The sequence below is a fragment of the Anolis sagrei genome, chromosome 5 (genome assembly GCF_037176765.1).
Source record: "Anolis sagrei isolate rAnoSag1 chromosome 5, rAnoSag1.mat, whole genome shotgun sequence".
In the NCBI taxonomy this organism is placed as follows: Eukaryota; Metazoa; Chordata; class Lepidosauria; order Squamata; family Dactyloidae; genus Anolis; species Anolis sagrei.
In genome coordinates, this window is record NC_090025.1 from 196,662,051 (window position 1) to 196,686,600 (window position 24,550).

The 24,550-nt window shown below is 41.6% G+C and overlaps 1 protein-coding gene across 1 annotated transcript; it reads left to right on the plus strand.

Moving 5' to 3' along the window:
• Positions 1-8,413: 8,413 nt before the first annotated feature.
• LOC137097142 (regenerating islet-derived protein 4-like) lies at positions 8,414-21,406 on the plus strand. Its single transcript, XM_067468524.1, has 7 exons — positions 8,414-8,444; positions 8,884-8,981; positions 12,385-12,451; positions 14,265-14,359; positions 16,081-16,227; positions 19,320-19,428; positions 21,336-21,406. The coding sequence occupies exons 1-7, from the start codon at positions 8,414-8,416 to the stop codon at positions 21,404-21,406; spliced, it is 618 nt and encodes a 205-aa protein (XP_067324625.1).
• The last annotated feature ends 3,144 nt before the right edge of the window (positions 21,407-24,550 follow it).

A 24,550-nucleotide genomic window follows, 5' to 3' on the forward strand; every position in this document is an offset into this window, starting at 1 on the left:
TTGGAGATTTCCTAATCGGGGAAGGCACATTGGAACAGCCAGGTCTTCAAGTTCTTTCTGAAGACTGCCAGTGTAGGGGCCTGTCTAAGATCTTTGGGGAGGGTGTTCCAGAATCGGGGGGCCACCACGGAAAAGGCCCTGTCTCGTTTCCCCACCAAACGCGCTTGTGACGCAGGTGGGATCATGAGCAGGGCCTCTCCAGATGAAGGTAAAATGATAAAATAATAATATAAGTAAATAAAAAATAAAAAATAAAAAATAAAAAATAAATAAAAAATAAAAAATAAAAAATAAAAAATAAAAAATAAAAAATAAAAAATAAAAAATAAAAAATAAAAAATAAAAAATAAAAAATAAAAAATAAAAAATAAAAAATAAAAAATAAAAAATAAATAATAATAATAATAATAATAATAATAATTGCAAGAAAATCGTACAGACAGACTCCAAACAAAGACACAACTCTGTGGCCCAGATGATTCACTGGAACTTATGTCACAAATGCCACCTGCCAGCAGTAAAGAATTAGTAAAGGGATCATAAACCCTCAAAGGTTGTGGAAAATGAACATGCAAAAATACTGTGGGACTTTTGAATCCAGGCTGACAAAGTTTTGGAACACAATACGCCAGACATCATGATTGTGAGCCCTCGGTGGTACAGTGGGTTAAACCCCTGTGCCGGCAGGACTGAAGACCGACAGGTCGCAGGTTCGAATCCGGGGAGAGGTGGATGAGCTCCCTCTATCAGCTCCAGCTCTTCATGCGGGGACATGAGAGAAGCCTCCCACAAGGATGATAAAAACATCAAATCATCCAGGCGTCCCCTGGGCAACGTCCTTGCAGACGTCCTTGCAGACGGCCAATTCTCTCACAACAGGAGCGACTTGCAGTTTCTCAAGTCGCTCCTGACACGACAAAAAAAAAAATCAGGATTGTGGAGAAGAAAAAAGTCTGGATTATGGATGTCGCCATTCCAGGTGACAGTCGCACTGAGGAAAAACAACAGGAAAAACTCAGCCGCTATCAAGACCTCAAAATCGAACTGCAAAGGCTCTGGCATAAACCAGTACAGGTGGTCCCAGTGGTCAATGGCGCACTGGGTGCCGTGCCAAAAGAGCTCAGCCAGCATTTGGAAACAATAAACACAGTCACAATCACGATCTGTCAGCTGCAAAAGGCCACCTGACTTGGATCTGCGCACATAATTCGAAAGTACATCACACAGTCCTAGACGCTTGGGAAGTGTTCGACTTGTGATTTTGTGATATGAAATCCAGCATATAGATCTCGTTTGCTGTGACATAATGTGCTTTTGTGTCAACAACAACAACAACAATAATCTTTATTTATACCTCACCACCATCTCCCGAAAGGGGACTCGAGGCAGCTCACATGAGGCCAAGCTCAAAGGTACGATACAGCAAAAGTAAAATACAGACTACAGACAACATAAATTGCATCAGAATAAAATACATACAGTAACAAAATAACATAACTAAAGCAAATTAACACAATATAGAATCAAACAGAATGGGCAAGCCAAATGGGCAAGGTAACATGATAAAACCCTGGATGAGGTAGGAATAAAAATTATGTGAAAAAGATCTTGGAGTCCTCGTGGACAACAAGTTAAACATGAGCCAACAATGTGATGTTGCGGCAAAAAAAGCCAATGGGATTTTGGCCTGCATCAAGAGGAGCCTAGTGTCTAGATCTAGGGAAGTCATGCTACTCCTCTATTCTGCTTTGGTTAGACCACATCTGGAATATTGTGTCCAATTCTGGGCACCACAATTCAAGAGAGATATTGACAAGCTGGAGTGTGTCCAGAGGAGGGCGACTCAAATGATCAAGGGTCTGGAGAACAAACCCTATGAGGAGCGGCTTAGGGAACTGGGCATGTTTAGCCTGAAGAAGAGAAGGCTGAGAGGAGATATGATGAAGGCCATGTATAAATATGTGAGAGGAAGCCACAGGGAGGAGGAGGGAGCAAGCTTGTTTTCTGCTTCCTTGGAGACTAGGACGCAATGGAGCAATGGCTTCAAACTACAAGAGAGGAGATTCCACCTGAACATGAAGAAGAACTTCCTGACTGTGAGAGTCGTTCAGCAGTGGAACTCTCTGCCCCGGAGTGTGGTGGAGGCTCCTTCTTTGGAAGCTTTTAAGCAGAGGCTGGATGGCCATCTGTGAGGGGTGATTTGAATGCAATATTCCTGCTTCTTGGCAGAATGGGGTTGGACTGGATGGCCCATGAGGTCTCTTCCAACTCTTTGATTCTATGATTCTATGATTCTATGATTGAGGGGAGCTCAAAAGAATAAATAGTGTGGTAGGATTTCAGTTTAGGACAGGGGAAAGTGCATCATAGAGAAACCACTATGAATGGAGCAGACAAAGATGGGATAAATGGTCACTCAGAGTTACTCAGTTCCATCACATAGGAGTGCATCCTCCACTTTCAAGTCCAACCATTGCAAGGATACCAGCAGAATTTTTAAGACAGGTATCCTTTTTGAGACACCACTCGCCGTGGGAGCATTCCCTTTAAACACCCACAATAAAGGAGACCGGCACACTTTTAAAACATTTCTTTCAATGGGACCCACACCATCTCTTTTTTTCTCATATCAGGAGTGACTTGAGAAACTGCAAGTAGCTTCTGGTGTGAGAGGATTGACTGTTCAACATCTTTATTAATGACTTAGATGAAGGGCTAGAAGGCATGATCATCAAGTTTGCAGACGACACCAAATTGGGAGGGATAACTAATACTCCAGAGGACAGGAGCAGGATTCAAAACGATCTTGACAGATTAGAGAGATGAATGGCCAAAACTAAGAAAATGAAGTTCAACAGGAAAAACAGCAGGAAAAACAAAATGCAAAGATACATCCTGCTTGAGAGCAGGACGTGTGAAAAAGATCTTGGAGTCCTTGTGGACAACAAGTTAAACATGAGCCAACAATGTGATGTGGCGGCAAAAAAAAAAAAAAGCCAATGGGATGTTGGCCTGCATCAAGAGGAGCCTAGTGTCTAGATCTAGGGAAGTCCTGCTACCCCTCTATTCCACTTTGGTTAGACCACACCTAGAATACTGTGTCCAATTCTGGACACCACAATTCAAGAGAGATATTGACAAGCTGGAATGTGTCCAGAGGAGGGCGACTAAAATGATCAAGGGTCTGGAGAACAAGCCCTATGAGGAGCGGCTTAAGGAGCTGGGCATATTTAGCTGAGAGGAGAGAAGGCTGAGAGGAGAATAGCCATGTATAAATATGTGAGAGGAAGCCACAGGGAGGAGGGAGCAAGCTTGTTTTCTGCTTCCCTGGAGACTAGGACACGAAACAATGGCTTCAAACTACAAGAAAGGAGATTCCATCTGAACATGAGGAAGAACTTCCTGACTGTGAGAGCCGTTCAGCAGTGGAACTCTCTGCCCCGGAGTGTGGTGGAGGCTCTTTCTTTGGAAGCTTTTAAGCAGAGGCTGGATGGCCATCTGTCAGGGGTGATTTGAATGCAATATTCCTGCTTCTTGGCAGAATGGGGTTGGACTGGATGATGGCCCAGGAGGTCTCTTCCAACTCTTTGATTCTATGATTCTATGAATCTACATTCATTACACAAACAAGGGGAATATTACATTTTATTTAGCATTCTCACACATAGACATTCACTACATGCATACACTACCATCCCTTCTTCCTACGCCTGGAAAAGAGAACTCAACGTGGGCCAGGTTACGTCCCCTTCAAAACTGTCACTCTGCTGAGGGATACACCACCTTTCTCCATCCCTTGGAGAAAGAGGTGGGAGTAAAGACTCTGCATTCTGCCACACTTTTGTAAAGTAAGAAAGTCTCTTCTATAGCATTTCTGCTTTTGTTGACGTTGACCGTTGTTTTTCAGCTAAAACTTGCAGACTCCATGAGTTTTGGACAAATGTTGTTTTTCTTCCTTAACAGATGTTGACTTTCCTTCTTAATGTAAGGAACCATTGTGTTGACATTCTTGACTTAAGGAATCATTGTCTTTGACTATATAAACATCTTTTTTCCACCACAGTTCAACAGGTCATCAGTTAGCAATTCTCATCATAGTTCAGCTGTTCATGAATTTTTTACCTACTTTTGCAGTTTTTCAGTTTTCAGTATTCTCAGAATCTTCAGTTTTGGGCAGACTCCAATCATACACCATGCATACAGTTTCATTCAATCCACACATCATAGTTTTCACATAGTTTCTAGATTAGCATGCCATTTGCTAACCACAACACTTCAATGCTTGTGAAATATGAGAAGACAGTTAAACACCAACTGTTGCATCCTAGAACAGGAACAGGACCCTCTAATCATTCATTACGCCACACCTTGAATGAAGGAAGAGTCATTTTTATTTGCAGAATAACTAAAGCCAATAAAAGAGATGAATGTAAAATAAGTAGAAGTCCAAAAGCAAAAAAAGCCAAACAAAGCAGCAACACAAGCAGTGTCCAAACATAGGAATAATAACAATGTCCCAAAGCTTGCAGAAATAATCCAAATGCAATGAATAACCAAAAGTCTACAAAATAAAACCATGAACGGAGTAGCCACTGCTAATCCACTTGAAAAGCCAAGAATCCTTAGAGACGAGGCCACATGAAACAGGAATATCCAGGAGACTTGAGCTTGATTCCAAACGATGCCTGGTCTAAAGAAAATTCTCTAAGAGTTCAATTTAAGTCCCAAAAACTGGTTTCTACTCCCTCCAGTTTTTGGCCTTAACTGATGAATCCTTTCTGACCTGCGTAAACATTGGGCCTCTCTATGGTTCTGGCTGATTTCCAGACGGCGACTGGTCTTATCTATCTCCTCATTAACTGCAGCAGGTGAGAAACTATCTTGCAAACTCGAGCCTGGAGAAGGGAGTGAACTTTCTTGCCTGGTTGTGACAGGAACTATCTCATGAGAACTTAGCCTTTCCCCTGACCCTTCTTGATCAGAGTCTGCAGTAACCTTATTGTCCAAAGTGTCTCCATTTTGCACTTCATCCTCATTGAACACATCAGGTTCACTATCCAAGACAGACCCAGAAACATTAGAAGGGTGAAACACAATCACAGATTCAGGCTCAAACATAAGCTGAGTCCCAACACCAACCACAATGGGCAAAATGGGAAATACTAGGGCTGGGCGGTTTCGTTTCGTAATTTCGTAATTCGTTAAAAATTCGTTTTTTTTTATAACGAAGCGATATTGAACCATTCAGGAGCAACTAAAAAATGAAATGAATTTTTCCAATTCGTTTCGGAATTGATTCGTTATTGATTCGTTATTGATTCGTTATTATTTCCGCATGTCTGGTGCAAGTTTTAGGGTTGCTGTTTGTTTTCTCAGTGAAAAAAAATATAATTATCACACCAACAGTCAACAACAGAGGGAGAGGGAAGCTTCAGAAGTTTTTTTAGCGTATTGCGTGATCGCGGCCACCATTAACGAATCGATTCGTAATTGATTCGTAATTGTTTCGTAATTGTTTTATGATTTCCGAAATTTCGTAAATATCGAACTTTTTTAAAGGAAAATTTCGGAATTCTTTTAAATAACGAAACGCAAAAAAACCCTAAAAATGAATCGAGTTTAGAAACAAATTTTTCCATGTTTGGACAGCCCTAGGAAATACTTATGTTTATTTATTTGTTTATTTACCATATTTATATACTGCCTTTCTCAGCCCGAAAGCTGTTGGGAAATATCAAATTTGATTCACATGACCACATAAAAGAGACCAGATATAAAGAAATATTCATCCATTTGGAGAAATAGTATCTGATCTAAAACTTCACCCATTTCACTTCTTGTGTAGAATAACATAAGTTCTTTCCAGTTATATCACTCTAATTTGAAATCCCCATAGCCTTGAGCATGCAAAACCTGAGCAGGGCTGCTAAATGCAGGGAAACATGGAGGTCACTCAATTATAGTTTGCCATAAATTGATTGCAATTAAGGGTGAGATAAGAGGAAACCCGCATTTCAGATGGATGAACTCAAGCAAGGAAAGTCAGCTGACTTTGCAAAACTTGAGCAGATCTGTTTATGTTGACTTCGAGCTCACTCATTCATGCTGTTGCCATAAATCAAAGTCATATGGGAGTTGTAGTTGCTGGGATTTATAGTTAACCTACAATCAGAGAGCATTCTGAACTCCACCAATGATGGAATTGAACCAAACTGGGCACACAGAACTCGGATGACCAACAGAAAATACTGGAAGGATTTGGTCGACATTGACCTTGAGTTTTGGAGTTGTAGTTCCCCTATGTAATGTTCATTTGTGGGATTAGCAGAACTCAAAAACCACTGGACGGATCGACATCAAATTTGGTCACAAGACACCTAACAACCCAATGCATGTCCTTCATTCAAAAAAATGATTTTGTCATTTGGGAGTTGTATTTGCTGGGATATATAGTTCACCTACAATCAAAGAGTATTCTGAACCCCACCAACGATGGAATTGAACCAAACTTGGCACACAGTTCTCCCATGACCAACAGAAAACACCAGAAGGGTTTGGTTGGCATTGACCTTGAGTTTGGGAGTTGTAGTTCACCTACATCCAGAGAGCACTGTGGACTCAAACAATGATGGATCTGGACCAAACGTGGCATGGATACTCAATATGCCCAAATGTGAACACTGGTGGAGTTTGGGGAAAATAGACCTTGCCATTTGGGAGTTGCTGGAGTGTATAGTTCACCTACAACCAAAGAGCATTCTGAACCCTACCAATGATAGAATTTGGCCAAACTTCCCACACAGAACCCCCATGACCAACAGAAAATACTGTGTTTTCTGATGGTCTTTGATGACCCTTCTGACCACCCCCCCCCCCCCGTGACCCCCCGCCAGGAGTCCCAACCCCCAGGTTGAGAAATACTGCATTAGATATAGGTCATGCACACTTTGTTGTTGTTTGCATAACTCAGGGGTTATACTGATGCTTGGAATAAATTATGTATTTTGACCAGGGCTGAGAGTAGTTTGGGCTGAAAGTATTGCTGGGCTTGATGGATCCTTTGGCCAATTTATGGTTTGTTGACTTGTTTGTTTCGTTGTGCCTTTGATTGATGACCCCTATGACAAACGATTGTACCGTGATCTGTTTTCACCATTTAATCTGAATTCCTATATTACATCATTATTCACATATGTAAGTTAAACTGAGATGATCCTGATCCTGTTTAATTACAATGTTCTCATGATATCTCCTGTGCCATTTATGTTCCTATCCACCTTATTGAACTATTTACCCTTTAATCAATTTGTATGTTGGCCTTCCCTCCCGCCTCCAAAATTGATTTGTTGTTGCTTGATACTTTTTTATTACTGTTATGCTGTTTGTGCTATTTTAATTTGTAATTTTCTGTTGTCTTTGCTTTTGATCTGTATGTTGCTTGGGCTTGGCCCCATGTCAGCCGGCCCGTGTCCCCTTGGGGAGATGGAAGTGGGGTAGAAAAATAAAGATCCTCTTTCTCCTCTTCCTCTTCTTTTTCTTTTTCCTCCTCCTCCTCTTCTTCTTCTTCTTAGATTAGAGAGATGATTGGCCAAAACTAACAAAACGAAGTTCAACAGTGACAAATGCAAGATACTCCACTTAGGCAGGAAAAACGAAATGCAAAGATACAGAATGGGGGACGCCTGGCTCGACAGCAGGATGTGTGGAAAAGATCTTGGAGTCCTCGTGGACAACAAGTTAAACATGAGCCAACAATGTGATGTGGCGGGAAAAAAAGCCAATGGGATTTTGGCCTGCATCAATAGGAGCATAGTGTCTAGATCCAGGGAAGTCATGCTCCCCATGCTCTATTCCGCTTTGGTTAGACCACACCTGGAATATTCTGGGCACCACAATTCAAGAGAGATATTGACTCTAAGCTGGAATGTGTCCAGGGGAGGGCGACTAAAATGATCAAGGGTCTGGAGAACGAGCCCTATGAGGAGCGGCTTAAGGAGCTGGGCATGTTTAGCCTGAAGAAGAGAAGGCTGAGAGGAGATATGATGATAGCCATGTATAAATATGTGAGAGGAAGCCACAGGGAGGAGGGAGCAAGCTTGCTTTCTGCTTCCATGGAGACTAGGACACAATGGAGCAATGGCTTCAAACTACAAGAGAAGAGATTCAATCTGAACACGAGGAAGAACTTCCTGACTGTGAGAGCCGTTCAGCAGTGGAACTCTCTGCCCCGGAGTGTGGTGGAGGCTCCTTCTTTGGAAGCTTTTAAGCAGAGGCTGGATGGCCACATGTCAGGAGTGATTTGAATGCAATATTCCTGCTTCTTGGCAGAATGGGGTTGGACTGGATGATGGCCCAGGAGGTCTCTTCCAACTCTTTGATTCTAGGATTCTATTATTTTTCTTATCCCATCTCCATGTCCTACCTGGAAGGCTCCAATGTGACTGGTATTTTAGTGCTACCCACTACTGGAAGCTGAAGCCCAATAACATTTATCCAGCAGTGTACATGCACTACAAGAAGACTATCTGGTTGAGCATTCACTGATCTCAAAGCAGGGCAGTTAAACTTTAATCACCCGCTCTTCTTTCCTTCCTTCATTAGATTCCATCTTCACGGGCCTCCGGTTTGGACATGACATTCTCCATACACTGTTTCCTCTTTCTTTATAAAGTGTCTTGGCAACTATTCATTTGTGGAAGGAACAGTGTGCTGAGATTATGGGCACTTATGTTCAGTGACTGCATCCCATATGCATCTCCCATATGCATGCTCAGTCTCACCCTGTATGTTACTCTCTACCGTTCTTCTATAAATGCCCCCAGAGCATGAAGCGCAATGACTTGGATTAAAGTTTCAGGGCTCAAACGTTAAAGAGAAACTAAGTGGAAAGGCAGACAGGTGAGTCCCTTCGTCGTTTCAACAAGAGAATATCCAGGCACATCATAAAAACGAACCCAGGTTTTTATTGCCAGCATAGCATGGTACGTTTAAATAGAGGTGCATCTCTGCATCGTAAAGTTAATGTGCTTTGACACCACTTTAATTGCCATGGCTCGATACTGTGGAATCCGTGGAGTTCTTGTAAAACTACAACTCCCAGGCTTCTATAGCGTTGGAAGCCATGGCAATTAGAGTGGTGTCAAGCTGCATTAATTCTACAGTGTAGATAAGGCATGGGCAAACTTGGACTTCAACTCCCACAATTCCTAACAGCCTCAGGCTATTTCCTTTTTTCCCTCAGCTGATTAAGCTGAGTGCTGGACCCATAACCAATGTTAAGTTGAGTGCTGGGCCCATAACCAATCTTTAAGCAGCTGAGGGGGAAAAGGAAGGAGTGTGAGGCTGTTAGGAATTGTGGGAGTTGAAGTCCAAAACATCTGGAGGGCCAAAGATTGCCCATACCTGGTGTAGGTGCACTGAACATCTGAAACATATTTTATAGATAGTAGGCTTGGGCGGTTTCGTTTGTTAATTTCGTAATTCGTTATTAATTCGTATTTAAATTAGCTTACGATCCAATATTGAGCCATGCAGGACTACTGTGAGGAGTAATTAAAAATCGAAACAATTTTTCCAATTTATTTCGTATTGTTTCGTAATTGTTTCGTAATTGGTTCAAAATTGTTTCGTAATTGTTTCGTAATTATTTCTGTATGTCTGGTGCAAGTTTTATAGTTGTTGTTTGTTTTATCAGTGATAAAAAAATAAATTATCACACCAACAGTCAACAACAGAGGGAGAGGGAAGCTTCAGAAGTTCCCCCTCTCCCATTTGGAGGGTTTTTTAGCATATTGCGCAATTGCGTCCGCCATTAACGAATCAATTCGTAATTTTACGAAATTTCGTATATTTTGAACTTTTTTAAAGGAAAATTTTGGAATTCTTTAAAAAAACGAAACACAAGGGCCCCCCTAAAAACGAAACGAGTTTAGAACCAAATTTTTCCGTGGTTACCCAGGCCTAATAGATAGCTCTGCCTCTCTATCAGCACATCTGTTGTTGGAGTTGAGCCTGTGATTGTATCTAATGATCAGAGTGTTCAGCCTGTGATTGTGTCTAATGATCAGAGTGTTCAGCCTGTGATTGTATCTAATGATCAGAGTGTTCAGCCTGTGATTGTGTCTAATGATCAGAGTGTTCAGCCTGTGATTGTGTCTAATGATCAGAGTGTTCAGCCTGTGATTGTGTCTAATGATCAGAGTGTTCAGCCTGTGATTGTGTCTAATGATCAGAGTGTTCAGCCTGTGATTGTGTCTAATGATCAGAGTGTTCAGCCTGTGATTGTGTCTAATGATCAGAGTGTTCAGCCTGTGATTGTATCTAATGATCAGAGTGTTCAGCCTGTGATTGTATCTAATGATCAGAGTGTTCAGCCTGTGATTGTATCTAATGATCAGAGTGTTCAGCCTGTGATTGTGTCTAATGATCAGAGTGTTCAGCCTGTGATTGTGTCTAATGATCAGAGTGTTCAGCCTGTGATTGTATCTAATGATCAGAGTGTTCAGCCTGTGATTGTGTCTAATGATCAGAGTGTTCAGCCTGTGATTGTGTCTAATGATCAGAGTGTTCAGCTTGTGATTGTATCTAATGATCAGAGTGTTCAGCCTGTGATTGTATCTAATGATCAGAGTGTTCAGCCTGTGATTGTGTCTAATGATCAGAGTGTTCAGCCTGTGATTGTGTCTAATGATCAGAGTGTTCAGCCTGTGATTGTATCTAATGATCAGAGTGTTCAGCCTGTGATTGTATCTAATGATCAGAGTGTTCAGCCTGTGATTGTGTCTAATGATCAGAGTGTTCAGCCTGTGATTGTGTCTAATGATCAGAGTGTTCAGCCTGTGATTGTATCTAATGATCAGAGTGTTCAGCCTGTGATTGTGTCTAATGATCAGAGTGTTCAGCCTGTGATTGTGTCTAATGATCAGAGTGTTCAGCCTGTGATTGTATCTAATGATCAGAGTGTTCAGCCTGTGATTGTGTCTAATGATCAGAGTGTTCAGCCTGTGATTGTGTCTAATGATCAGAGTGTTCAGCCTGTGATTGTGTCTAATGATCAGAGTGTTCAGCCTGTGATTGTATCTAATGATCAGAGTGTTCAGCCTGTGATTGTATCTAATGATCAGAGTGTTCAGCCTGTGATTGTGTCTAATGATCAGTGCACTGTGAATGTTGGGAATGACAATGCTGTTTTTAATGATCAAGGGTCTGGAGAACAAGCCCTATGAGGAGCGGCTTAAGGAACTGGGCATGTTTAGCCTCAAGAAGAGAAGGCTGAGAGGAGACATGATAGCCATGTATAAATATGTGAGAGGAAGCCACAGGGAGCAGGAGGGAGCAAGCTTGTTTTCTGCTTCCCTGGAGACTAGGACGCAGTGGAGCAATGGCTTCAAACTACAAGAGAGGAGATTCCACCTGAACATGAGGAAGAACTTCCTGACTGTGAGAGCCGTTCAGCAGTGGAACTCTCTGCCCCGGAGTGTGGTGGAGGCTCCTTCTTTGGAAACTTTTAAACAGAGGCTGGGTGGCCATCTGTCAGGGGTGATTTAAATGCAATATTCCTGCTTCTTGGCAGAATGGGGTTGGACTGGATGGGCCAGGAGGTCTCTTCCAACTCTTTGATTCTATTCTATGATTCTATGATGAGGGTGTTTTAGATGCAGAGAATGACAATGGGATTCCTGTTCAGAGTGTCTTTGCTGATGAGAATGTTCCTGAAGAGTTTGGGGATGATGGGATGGTCTCTGGAAGAGGGCCTGAATTGCTACCAGAGAATTCTCAGGACTTTGAGCCTGAGAAAAGCTCGGCACCTGGCCAAGCTGCAGAAATTAATGAGCCAGAAGATAGAAGACAGAACAGACAAACACACCAATCCCTCAGGCGTTCTGCTAGGCTGAGAGAGAAACTGATAAGAGAGTCAAGGCTGGGAAGAAATCCTTTTCTGGCAGCTTGGGATATAGAGTAGATTAGGGGATAAAAGTGCCAAGTGCAGAATCTGTAGCCAGACGAAGCAATGTTGGAGTTGAATTAAGACGTTTGTCCTGAACCTTGTAGCCTTGCCTTGGATAGATTCAAGTTATGCCTTTTTTCAAGTTTGGAGTTTTACCTTGGAAGTTCCTGTGATAGTTTTTCATGAACTGTGATGGACTTATTTCCTGGATTATTTGTTCCTGCTTATGTTTCTACCTTCTTGGATTTACCTATTTCTATGAAGTGTTTTTACTTGCAGTTACTCAAGTCGCTTCTGACCCCACACAAAAAAACTACTAATGCTTTTTTATTATCTTCAATAAACTGCTTGCATTTGTACTCAGCTGTGTGGTGTTTGAAAGTCAGAGGGCTTTTCCTGGTCTGGAGTACAACTTCCGTTTTCTTCTCTATCCTCAGGTGCATCAAATGTTTTACCTCCACCTCTCCGTTTGTGGCCTCTTGGTTGTGTCTTTCTTCCCAAAAGGTACGTCTTGGTAAATTCATATGTGAAAACAGATACACAAATATGATTTGGTGCCTGTTGGCAACCAGGACATAAATTCCTTTCCTGAAAATGGTGAGATGAGTTCTTTAAATTGGGGTTTGTGCCATTCATATCACTCATTTTCGAGATCTGGGGATTTGTTTTGTTGTTGTTATTGTTGTTGCTTTAAAAATGTAACATAATCTGGAAACCTTTTCATGCCATGCACTGGGTAAGTTTCTTTCCATATCCAATTATGCTTTTTTTTAAATATACAGATTGAGTATTCCTTATACAAATTCTTGGGACCAGAAGTGTTCCACATTTCAGTGTTGTTGGGTGGGTTTTTGCATGAGAGATATATTGGAGATGGGAACCAAGTCTAAATATAAAAATCATTGATATTTCATATACACCATATTCTCATCACCCGAGGGTCATTTCATCCACAATATTTTTAATAATGGGTTGCTGTGAGTTTTCTGGCTATCTGGCCATGTTCCAGTAGCATTCTCTCCTGATGTTTCGCCTGCATCTGTGGCTGGCATCTTCAGAGGTAAATTTGCTAATGAGGCAAGTGAGGTGTATGTATATCTGTGAAATGTCCAGGGTGGGAGAAAAAAAAAACCCTTACCTGTTTGAAGTTCTCTATACCGAGCTTCTCAACCTCATTGAGGGACTCAGCCCGGTTTCCAGCCATAAAAAACATATACATTCATTAAAATATCATATATCACAATTACAAAAACAACTTTAAAAACAGTATATATAAAACTACAGTGGTCAGTTGTCCTATTAAGATGGATCACCTTGAATTGGAACCGGAAAATGAACAGCAGCCAATGGAGTTCCTTAAACGGGGGGTAGACCGCTCCCTGTACGTCGCTCCAGTTAGTAACCTGGCTGCCGTTCGTTGTACCAATTGATATTTCCGAGCCGTCTTCAAGGGCAGCCCCATGTAGAGTGCATTACAGTAATCCAATCTGGAGGTGACTAAGGCGTGGAACACCATGGCCAGATCCGACTTCACGAGGTACGGTCGCAGTTGGCACATGAGTTTTAATTGTGCGAATGCCCTCCCAGCTATCCTGAGCCCTGTCAGAGTGAGACCCTGGGGTCTATGCACAGCGGAATTGAGGTTACCAGATCACACAGACGCAAAATAGGACACTGCAGTCTGCCAGTTTCAGAAATAACTTCAAGTTTACTTAGTACATCTCAAGACAGGTCTACTTCCAAGCGGGCTACATCATGAACACTACAAAGCACAGCACACAACAGTTTCCAGAACATCTGCTTATCTCATTTCTCTCTGGCTGGATCCTCCCTTTTTCTTCCCAGGCAGGAAACTTTGTTATCTAACTTCTGTCAAGATCTTTACTCTCTCTGACTCTAGCAACAACAAGTCCAGCATACAATTGAACATGACTGAATCCATTTTGAATACATATGAACACAATTGTTAAACATATTGAAACACATTGAAAAACATACATGCATACTTTCAATAATCCTGACAAGCCCCCCTTTGAGGGTAGAGAAGAGATGGGGTATACAAATACTACCAATAAATAAATAAATAAATAAATAAATAAATAAATAAATAGTTCCAATGAAGCTGCAGACTCAGGGGGTTTGTTTTTTGGAGCTCTGGTTTTCAATATCAATATGACACTACTTGGGATTACACTAAGGCACAAATTGATGGGGTGCTCCCAAAATGAGGAGTTCCAAGGCCCATCACACCAGGAAAAACCTCAGATAGGATGTTTAGTTCTTTGCAAACCAAAGAGTGTTTTCTTCTCTTTTCCAGGAAGTCTAGGAATAAAGTGCGAGAATGGCTGGTTCCCCTATGAGCGCAGTTGCTATGCGTATTTCCAAGAGAAAGTAAATTGGCATGAGGCAGAGGTAGGTCATGGCTTTTAAAAATGTGTTTACATCAAGAGGGACAATTATATGGATGTTGGGGGCCAATCTTTCACCCTTAAGCTGTCCATTGGAAGCACAGTCCTTCACAATCTATTCCTATGTCACAGAAAAAGAGACGCCAGTACAAAAGAATGGCTTGAAAACAGTCCATGTGAAATAGATCTAGGAGTTTTAGTGCACCACAAGGTGAACATGAGTCAACAGTGTGATGTGGTAGTTTTAAAGGGTCAATGCAATTCTAGTAATTCTGCAGCAATAAGAGTACCATGTCTAAATCAGGCCTCTTCAACCTGTGACCTTCCAGCCGTTTGTGCCTCCAACTCCCAGAAACCCTAGCCAGCTTGGAATTCCAGGAATTCTGGGAGTTGAAGTCCAAGACACCTGGAGGGCCGCAGGTTGAAGAGCCCTGGTCAAGATTGAAGAATGTCCTAGTGTGCCGTCGCACCTGGGGGCTTTAACTCTTAGTGAAAGAGGCATGGACATGACATCTTTCCCCAGGGGATTGCTTCTTGCCCTTCTTTAGGAAAACTGGAACTCCCAAGGACCAAAACACTGTAGATAACTCAAAATAGCTTTAATTGTTCACAAAAAGTTATCCTTTTAATGCAATAAGTTTCAAAGGGATAAAGGAAAATATACATTACAGTCTCTGGTTGTCTTGGGTCCAAGGAGTTTTGCAGCTGAGAAGCTTTTCCAGGTCCCTCTTTCTCAATGGCTGTGAATATTGGAATAATCACAACCCTAATTCCAATGGCCTATATTTTGAAGGCACAAAGCCTTCTTCTGGTGCCAAAGAACTGGTTTGAAGGCGCTTGAGACTTCTCAACATCATCCAGGTTGATCTGAACATGAAGCATAAGTCTCAAGGGTAAGACCCTCAGAATTGGTGCTGAGAGGTAACTTAATCAAGGGCTTCAGAGCCAAGTCTCTCTCTCACGTCCACCTGATAGAAAGCTTGATGGTGGAATGGAAAAGGAAACACTGTACTGCTCCAGGAAGAGGTGGGGTCAAACAATTGAGCAGGAGGAGCAATTCAACTGGTGCAAACAATATTGATTGACAGCTATAAATAACCAATCAATCCAACTATGCATCTACAGGGTAAAAAGGCAAAGTCAGGCATGATACAACAGTTCAAATCCTGCAACTTACAGTTCTACACATAGGTGGTGCCACTCGCGCCGTCACACCTAGTCCCACTCTCTTCTGCTTTGGTTGGACTTTCTCGCCTGGAATAACTTTGGTTCCAGTTCTGCAGAAAGCAATTCAAGAAAGAGATAGACAAGAGAAAAAAATTCCAGAGAAGGGTGAGCAAAATGATAAAGGTCTGGAAACTATTAATTCCTCTGAGGAGTACCATAAGGAGCTGAGGATGTTTAGCTTGGAGAAGAGAAAGTTGACAGGAGACATATGAGACACAATTAAATATCTGAAAGGATGTGACAGTGAGGAAGGAGAAGGCTTGATTTCTACATCTCCAGAGGCACAATGAAGCAATTGATTTAAATTCCAGCAAAAAAAAGAGTGGCTGGATGGCCATCTGTTGGGAGTGATTGGGTTGTATATTCTTGCATGGTAGAAGTGGGTTGGACTGGCTGATCCTATGCTTCCATGAAGAAATTCTGGTGTTTTTTTTCCCTTCTTCTCATCTTTCCTTTTTCTCTTGGGTAAAATACCTCCTTGTCTTTGGTTCCCATCAGATGGAGTGCCTGTCTCATGGAGCAGAAAGCCATCTTGCATCTATCCTCAATGAGAAAGAGATGCATGCTGTTTCCAATGCGCTTCTACATATCTTTAAAATCGATGCTCCTGTCTGGATTGGACTGTACAACAAAGGGGGCACACTTGTAAGTAGAAAGAGAGATGAGCTTTGCTTAGCTTTGCTCTCCTGAACCAGAGCTTGGTGTGGATTCCCACCTAAAAAAGGAAAGTGAAAGGCAATCCACCCCTCTGAAAGAAGAGCTCCATGGTTCCCCAATCTTGTGGCCTGGCCCCTCTTCTCTGGTCCTCAGGGTCTGTGGCTATCCTTACCCAAAACATCCAGAGTACTGAGCTCCAGAGGTGCCCTGAAAGGCGTTTCTGCTTAGTTTCAAGGCAGTGCTCTCACCTTGAGATTCCTCCCTTTCAGCCTGAGGGCCATAGAAGCAACCCAGGGCCTATGAACCCTATTCCCAGTTGAATGTTTACATGCACCCCTCGTTATTATTTAACAGACTGTGGTCTTCATGTATCCCTTCCCCTACCTTATATAAGCTTAAGACATCAATAAGAAAGATCTGCTGATCCAAACTATTCCTTAGGCCTGGGGTTCAGGACGCCTGGGGGGGGGGGGTCATGAGGGGACATCAGAGGGGTCACTGAAGACCATCAGAAAACACAGTATTTTCTGTTGGTCAAGGGGTTCCGTGTGTCAAGTTTGGCCCAATTCTATTGTTGGTGGAGTTCAGAAAACTCTTTGATTGTACACGAACTATAAATCCCAGTAATTACAAATCCCGAAGGTCAATGTCTATTTTCCCCAAACTCCACCAGTGTTCACATTTGGGCATATGGAGTTTTCATGCCAAGTTTGGTCCAGATCCACCATTGTTTGAGTCCACTGGATGTTTGAGTCCTCTGGATGTAGGAGAATTACAACTCCCAAACTCAAGGTCAATGCCCACCAAACCCTGTCAGTATTTTCTCTTGTTCATGGGAGTTATGTGTGCCAAATTTGGTTCAATTCCATCATTAGTGGAATTCAGGATGCTCTTTAATTGTAGCTGAACTATAAATTCCAGAAACTACAACTCCCAGCAGTATTCAGGTTTGGGTGTATCGGGTATTTGTTCCCAGATTGATGCAGTGAATGAAAACACACCCTGCATATCAGATATTTACTAGGGTTGGGCGGTTTCGTTCGTTAATTTCGTAATTCGTTATTCATTCGTATTTAAATTAGCTTACGATCCGATATTGAGCCATGCAAGAGTAACTAAAAATCGAAATGAATTTTTTCAATTTATTTCGTAATTGTTTCGTAATTGTTTCATAATCGATTCGTAATTGTTTCGAAATTGTTTCGTAATTGTTTCGTAATTATTTCCATATGTCTGGTGCAAGTTTTAGGGTTGTTGTTTGTTTTATCAGTGATAAAAAGTAAATTATCACACCAACAGTCAACAACAGAGGGAGAGGGAAGCTTCCGAAGTTCCCCCGGTCCCATTTGGAGGGTTTTTTAGCATATTGCGCAATTGCGTCCGCCATTAACGAATCTATTTGTATTTGTTTCAAAATTGTTTCGTAATTGTTTCGTAATTTTACGAAATTTCGTATATTTTGAACTTTTTTAAAGAAAAATTTCGGAATTCTTTTAAAAAATGAAACGCAAAAACCCCCTAAAAACGAATCGAGTTTAGAAACAAATTTTTCCGTGGTTACCCAGCCCTAATATTTACATTACAATTCATAACGATAGCAATGCAGCAACAAAAGTAATTTTATGGTTGGGGTCACCACCACATGAGAAACTGTATTAAGGGGTCGCGGCATTGGAAAGGTTGAGGACCACTGCCCTAGGCCTATTTATCTGAAAGAAAATGGTGTGATGAGGAAAGATTCTGAATGTGAATATCATCACTTCTACTCCCTTAAACAGAGACACTATCATCCAGGGCCAATCTGAACGATGGAACTCCAAATCGGCCCCATATGGCAAATACCTTGGGACACTGTGGTGATGAGAAGAAGTCCTGATCTCCATTGGGGCGGCCACTAGTCTCAAAATTGATGATGACCATGGCTCAACAAAGGGAGTGATATTTCCTGGGGCACCAGAGCCATGTGGGAGAGGGGAGGGAGGGAAGGCAAAATCACCTTCCCTTTCCCCTTCCATTTGTCAGTTCTCCTTGCACTCCATCTGTTACAGTCATGGTGAGGAGAAGCTGAGGAGAGGAAGGTCAACAACTCCTAGCAATCTCTGCAGCCTGGTTCAGCTTCTGCAGAAGATGAGCCTTTAGCAGTAGGAATGCTTCCCAGTAGTCTGAGCGAAACATTAACATTAGATATGCAGATGATACCACTTTGATGGCTGAAAGCAAGGAGGGGCTGAGGAGCCTTCTAATCAAAGTGAAAGAAGAAAGTGCAAAAGCTGGGTTGCTGTGAAACATCAATAAAACCAAGATTATGGCAACAAGAATGATTGATAACTGGCAAAGAGAGGGAGGAAATGTGGAGGCAGGGCCAGACTTTGTATTTCTAGGTCTAGGCAAACTGTAGCCAGGAAATCAGAAGACGTTTCCTTCTTGGGGGGAGAGCAAGGACCAATCTTGATAAAATAGTGAAGAGTAGAGACATGACATTGGCAACAAAGATCCACAGTTAAAGCAATGGTATTCCCCGTAGTCACCTACAAATGTGAGAGCTGGACCTTAAGGAAGGCCGGGCAAAGGAAGAGAGATGCTTTTGAACTGTGGTGTTGGAGGAAAGTTCTGAGAGTGCCTTGGACCACCAGAAGATCCAACCAGTCCATACTTCAGGAAATAAAGCCCAACTGCTCATTGGAGGGAAGGATATTAGTGCAGACTGTAGGATCTATATAGCAATGTTAAATAACCACTCACAAACCGTTTTGCCTTGAAATGGATATATTGCTTGTATCTCTGCAGCAAAGAAAGACACTACTTGCTTGTCTACTCTATCTCTAAGTAGTGTCTTTCTTTGCTGCAGAGATAAAGAGTCCTGGCCTGCATTAATATGAATCACTCCCATGTGTCATGTAGACAGTGACACCATGAAGCTAAGTCTCCTCATGTAGCTGCACCCCAGGAGAATTAATCCTGAACTCAAATATGCTGTTTTTCGAATATTCTCACTAAGATTTCTACAAGCTGAGAAAGTGGGGATAGACATTGCTTTCTCAGAAAAGTCAATGTCACTTTTTTTGTTCTATCTCACAAAGAAACGTTGGAGGTGGATAGACTTGTCTGCAGTTAACTACATCCCTTGGAGCCCCCATGAACCCAACAACAAGGATGGAAAGGAAGACTGTGTAGCCATGACACCGAAAGGTAGGCAAAGATGGGTGTGATGTCTGTGAAGGTTTATGACATTGCTTCTCAAGCTTTGGTCCTCCAGATGATGAGCTCCTTGGAGTAAGGGGCTCCACTGGAGAGAGCACTCCCAGACTTCTCCTAAACTCGGTCAATGAGCCTTATCAAGCTGAAGTCCCTAGACATCCAGGAGTGAGTTCTGATCAATGCAGGTTATCGGGCCAGTGTAGGCAAACTCATAGTCACAAAATGCGAGGGACCAAAGATTGCAAATTCACATGCAATGTGTTTGGGATGAGGCTTGGTAAGGACGATGCACAAACTGAATAAGGAGGAGAGGACCCCATCCATTTTAGATGAGGTTTTAGTCCATTGTTTTTTTTTTTACTATTTTTGTGCTAGAAACACTTTAGCAATGACTCACCAGTGCCTCCTAATTTTGTCATGAGTATTGAAACAAGGGGGACTCAATTTAAATTCTTCTTTCTTTATTCTTAAGCTTTTCAGGTTTGGATCTTCCTTGATTCCATTAAGCAAGATTTCTAAAGTCATAATGAATAATACTGGAGACAATGGGCATCCTTGTCTTATTCCTTTGCCTATATTAATTGTTTCTGAATCTTGTAAATTTATTGTTATTTTTGCTTCTGGCCTTTCATATATTGCATCTATGTCATTTGTGAATTGGTAACCAAAATCTAGTTCTTTCAGTAATAATTTTTTAAAATCCCAATTTAAGTTGTCAAATGCCTTTTCTGCATCCAAACTTAAAAAGGCTAGTTCTTCTTGATTTTTTTCATAAAATTATATTATGTTTAATATAGTTCTCACATTATCCTTTATCTGACGATTTGGTAAGAAACCTGCTTGCTCTTCCTTTATCCAATCACTTAAAAAAGAATTTTAGTTTCTCTGCTAGGATGTTCACAAATACCTTATAATCTACATGAAACAAAGACATTGGTCTATAGTTCTTCATGTTTTTTGGGTCTTGCTTTTTCTTATTTATCATTTTGATTGTGGCCTTTCTCCAGGAATCTAGGGGCTTTTGATGATTTAGTATCCCATTCATATTTTTTTGGAGATGTGGCGTTATTTCTTCAATCATAATCTTGTAGTATGAGGCCGAGAAGCTGTAATGAGTATTGAAACACGGGGGACTCAAAGCAGGTTACATATGTCACTTATTCAATGGCTTAAATACTAGGCTTGGTAACCACGGAAAAATTTGGTTCTAAACTCGTTTCGTTTTTAGGGGGCCCTTGCGTTTCGTTTTTTAAAAGAATTCTGAAATTTTCCTTTAAAAAAGTTTGAAATATACAAAATTTCGTAAAATTACGAAACAATTACGAATCGATTTGTTAATGGCGGACGCGATTGCGCAATATGCTAAAAAAACCTCCAAATGGGACAGGGGGAACTTCTGAAGCTTCCCTCTTCCTCTGTTGTTGACTGTTGGTGTGATAATTTATTTGTTATCACTGATAAAACAAACAACAACTATAAAACTTGCACCAGACATACGGAAATAATTACGAAACAATTACGAAACAATTTCAAAACAATTTCGAAACAATTTGTTGCTAAGGAAAGAGGAATCTTGGGATTCCCTAATGTCATTGTGTTGTTTTGTATGGCTGAAGGAATGGATGTTGTTTAGAGATGTGAGACTCTTGAAGGCATTGATTTACGAATTGGGTGGCATGGCTTTGGCATGATAAAGTCAAAGCTCACGCTGTATTTTAAAAAATAACATAACAGTAAACCTCCCGGCCGTTACATAATCCTCAATCCAGTATAAGTAGTCTCCGAACATCTGAACAAGTTGCCAACCAAATTGTAGTTTTTATGAAAATGGTGGCATTGCAAACATATAAGGAAAATCTGATGCCATTTGTTTCACCCCCGTTTTTGTGTCCTTCCAGATCTTGCTAAATGGAATGACGAGAACTGCGACATGAAGTTCAACTATCTTTGCAAAATAATCAAGACCTAAACGTACTCAGCACCTGAGAGAGTGTGAACGGATAGTGAGAAGAAAACTCAACACAATCCTTTTCCTGGTTTGAAAAACACCCAACAAACACTATTAAAATAATAAAATACAGACAGGAATTTGCAATCTTGATGTCCGATATTCAGATATTCTGAAGTTTGGGGCAACTTGTGCAGAAGTACACATGGCTTCTTTAATTGACATTGATGAGGTTTGTAGTGACCACCTTTTTTTTGCACGAAATCAACAATTTGTGGTTTTTTGTGAATCTCACAAAAATATATGGTGAACACTTACTATTATTATTTGCACAATTCAAAATGGCTCCAGATCAACTTCTGGAAAGCCAACAATATTGGATTTTTTTTTATTCAAGGTCATTGTGATTTGTGCGGAAAAAACATAAGAATTTTACGCACAAAAAGAAATTAACTGCAGGGGTTTGTGTTGTGCGTGGATCTCCTAGCTGCACAAAATTACAAAATTGTACAAAAATCGTCTTCAGGCTAAACATGCCCAGCTCCTTAAGCCGCTCCTCATAGGGCTTGTTCTCCAGACCCTTGATCATTTTAGTTGCCCTTCTCTGGACACATTCCAGCTTGTCAATATCTCTCTTGAATTGTGGTGCCCAGAATTGGACACAATAGTCCAGGTGTCGTCTAACTAAAGCAGAATAGAGGGGTAGCATTACTTCCCTGGATCTAGACACTAGGCTCCTATTGATGCAGGCCAAAATCCCATTGGCTTTTTTTGCCGCCACATCACATTGTTGGCTCATGTTTAACTTGTTGTCCACGAGGACTCCAAGATCTTTTCCACACGTACTGCTCTCGAGCCAGGCGTCACCCATTCTGTATCTTTGCATTTCGTTTTTCCTGCCAAAGTGGAATCTCTTGCATTTGTCCCTGTTGAACTTCATTTTGTTAGTTTTTGCCCTTCATCTCTCTAATCTGTCAAGATCGTTTTGAACCCTGCTCCTGTCCTCTGGAGTCTTGGCTCTCCCTCCCAATTTGGTGTCATCTGCAAACTTGATGATCCTGCCTTCTAGCTCTTCATCTAAGTCATTAATAAAGATCCTGATCAGGACCGGGCCCAGGATGGAACCCTGCTGATGGAACTCCTCTGCTCGTCACTACTTTCCAGGATGAAGAGGAGGAAGCCTTGGGGAGAATCACCCTCTGGGTTCGTTCGCTTAACCAATTCCAGATCCACCTCACCATAGTTTTGCCTAGCCCACATTGGACTAGTTTGTTTGCCAGAAGGTTGTGGGGTCGTGATGCTTCAATGGGGTTTGGAACAAGGCAGTGACATCTCTGGTTTGGACCAAGGCAGCGACATCCCTGGCCCATCCTCTGTTCGGATATAAACCAGTACGCTAATGCCTTAAATCAAGAAACAGCTTCCTAAGATCTACAGAGGTACTCGCAGGAACACCTCAACAAGTGAGAGTCCAAAAGTACATTATACATTAACTAAATGGGCTTTGGGGGCTCTGACTAGCGAGGTCTTACTTAGTTATTTATTAGCCCTGGGTAACAACGGAAAAATTTGTTTCTAAAATCGATTTGTAATTGGGGGGTTTTTTTTGTTTCGATATTTAAAATAATTACAAAATTTTCGTTAAGATGGCGCCCGCGTTGGCGCATGCGCAAAGCATTTACGAAATTCGTTATTTGCTTGCATCGTTAATAACGAAACGATTCGTTAAGATGGCGCACCGCGTTAGCGCATGCGCAAAAAGGCATTTACGAAATTTCGTTATTCGTGCTAATTGCACTGTATTATATATAGCACTTTGTGTTGGCAAAAGGAGCGCACTGGTTGGAACTACACAAATAATGAGCGAGCACTGTATTATATAGCACTTTGTGTTGGCAAAAGGAGCGCACTGGTTGGAACTACACAAATAATGAGCGAGCACTGTATTATATAGCACTTTGTGATGGCAAAAGGAGCGCACTGGTTGGAACTACACAAATCATGAGCGAGCACTGTATTATATAGCACTTTGTGATGGCAAAAGGAGCGCACTGGTTGGAACTACACAAATCATGAGCGAGCACTGTATTATATAGCACTTTGTGTTGGCAAAAGGAGCGCACTGGTTGGAACTACACAAATAATGAGCGAGCACTGTATTATATAGCACTTTGTGTTGGCAAAAGGAGCGCACTGGTTGGAACTACACAAATAATGAGCGAGCACTGTATTATATAGCACTTTGTGTTGGCAAAAGGAGCGCACTGGTTGGAACTACACAAATAATGAGCGAGCACTGTATTATATAGCACTTTGTGTTGGCAAAAGGAGCGCACTGGTTGGAACTACACAAATAATGAGCGAGCACTGTATTATATAGCACTTTGTGTTGGCAAAAGGAGCGCACTGGTTGGAACTACACAAATCATGAGCGAGCACTGTATTATATAGCACTTTGTGTTGGCAAAAGGAGCGCACTGGTTGGAACTACACAAATCATGAGCGAGCACTGTATTATATAGCACTTTGTGATGGCAAAAGGAGCGCACTGGTTGGAACTACACAAATCATGAGCGAGCACTGTATTATATAGCACTTTGTGTTGGCAAAAGGAGCGCACTGGTTGGAACTACACAAATAATGAGCGAGCACTGTATTATATAGCACTTTGTGTTGGCAAAAGGAGCGCACTGGTTGGAACTACACAAATAATGAGCGAGCACTGTATTATATAGCACTTTGTGTTGGCAAAAGGAGCGCACTGGTTGGAACTACACAAATAATGAGCGAGCACTGTATTATATAGCACTTTGTGTTGGCAAAAGGAGCGCACTGGTTGGAACTACACAAATAATGAGCGAGCACTGTATTATATAGCACTTTGTGTTGGCAAAAGGAGCGCACTGGTTGGAACTACACAAATAATGAGCGAGCACTGTATTATATAGCACTTTGTGTTGGCAAAAGGAGCGCACTGGTTGGAACTACACAAATAATGAGCGAGCACTGTATTATATAGCACTTTGTGTTGGCAAAAGGAGCGCACTGGTTGGAACTACACAAATAATGAGCGAGCACTGTATTATATAGCACTTTGTGTTGGCAAAAGGAGCGCACTGGTTGGAACTACACAAATAATGAGCGAGCACTGTATTATATAGCACT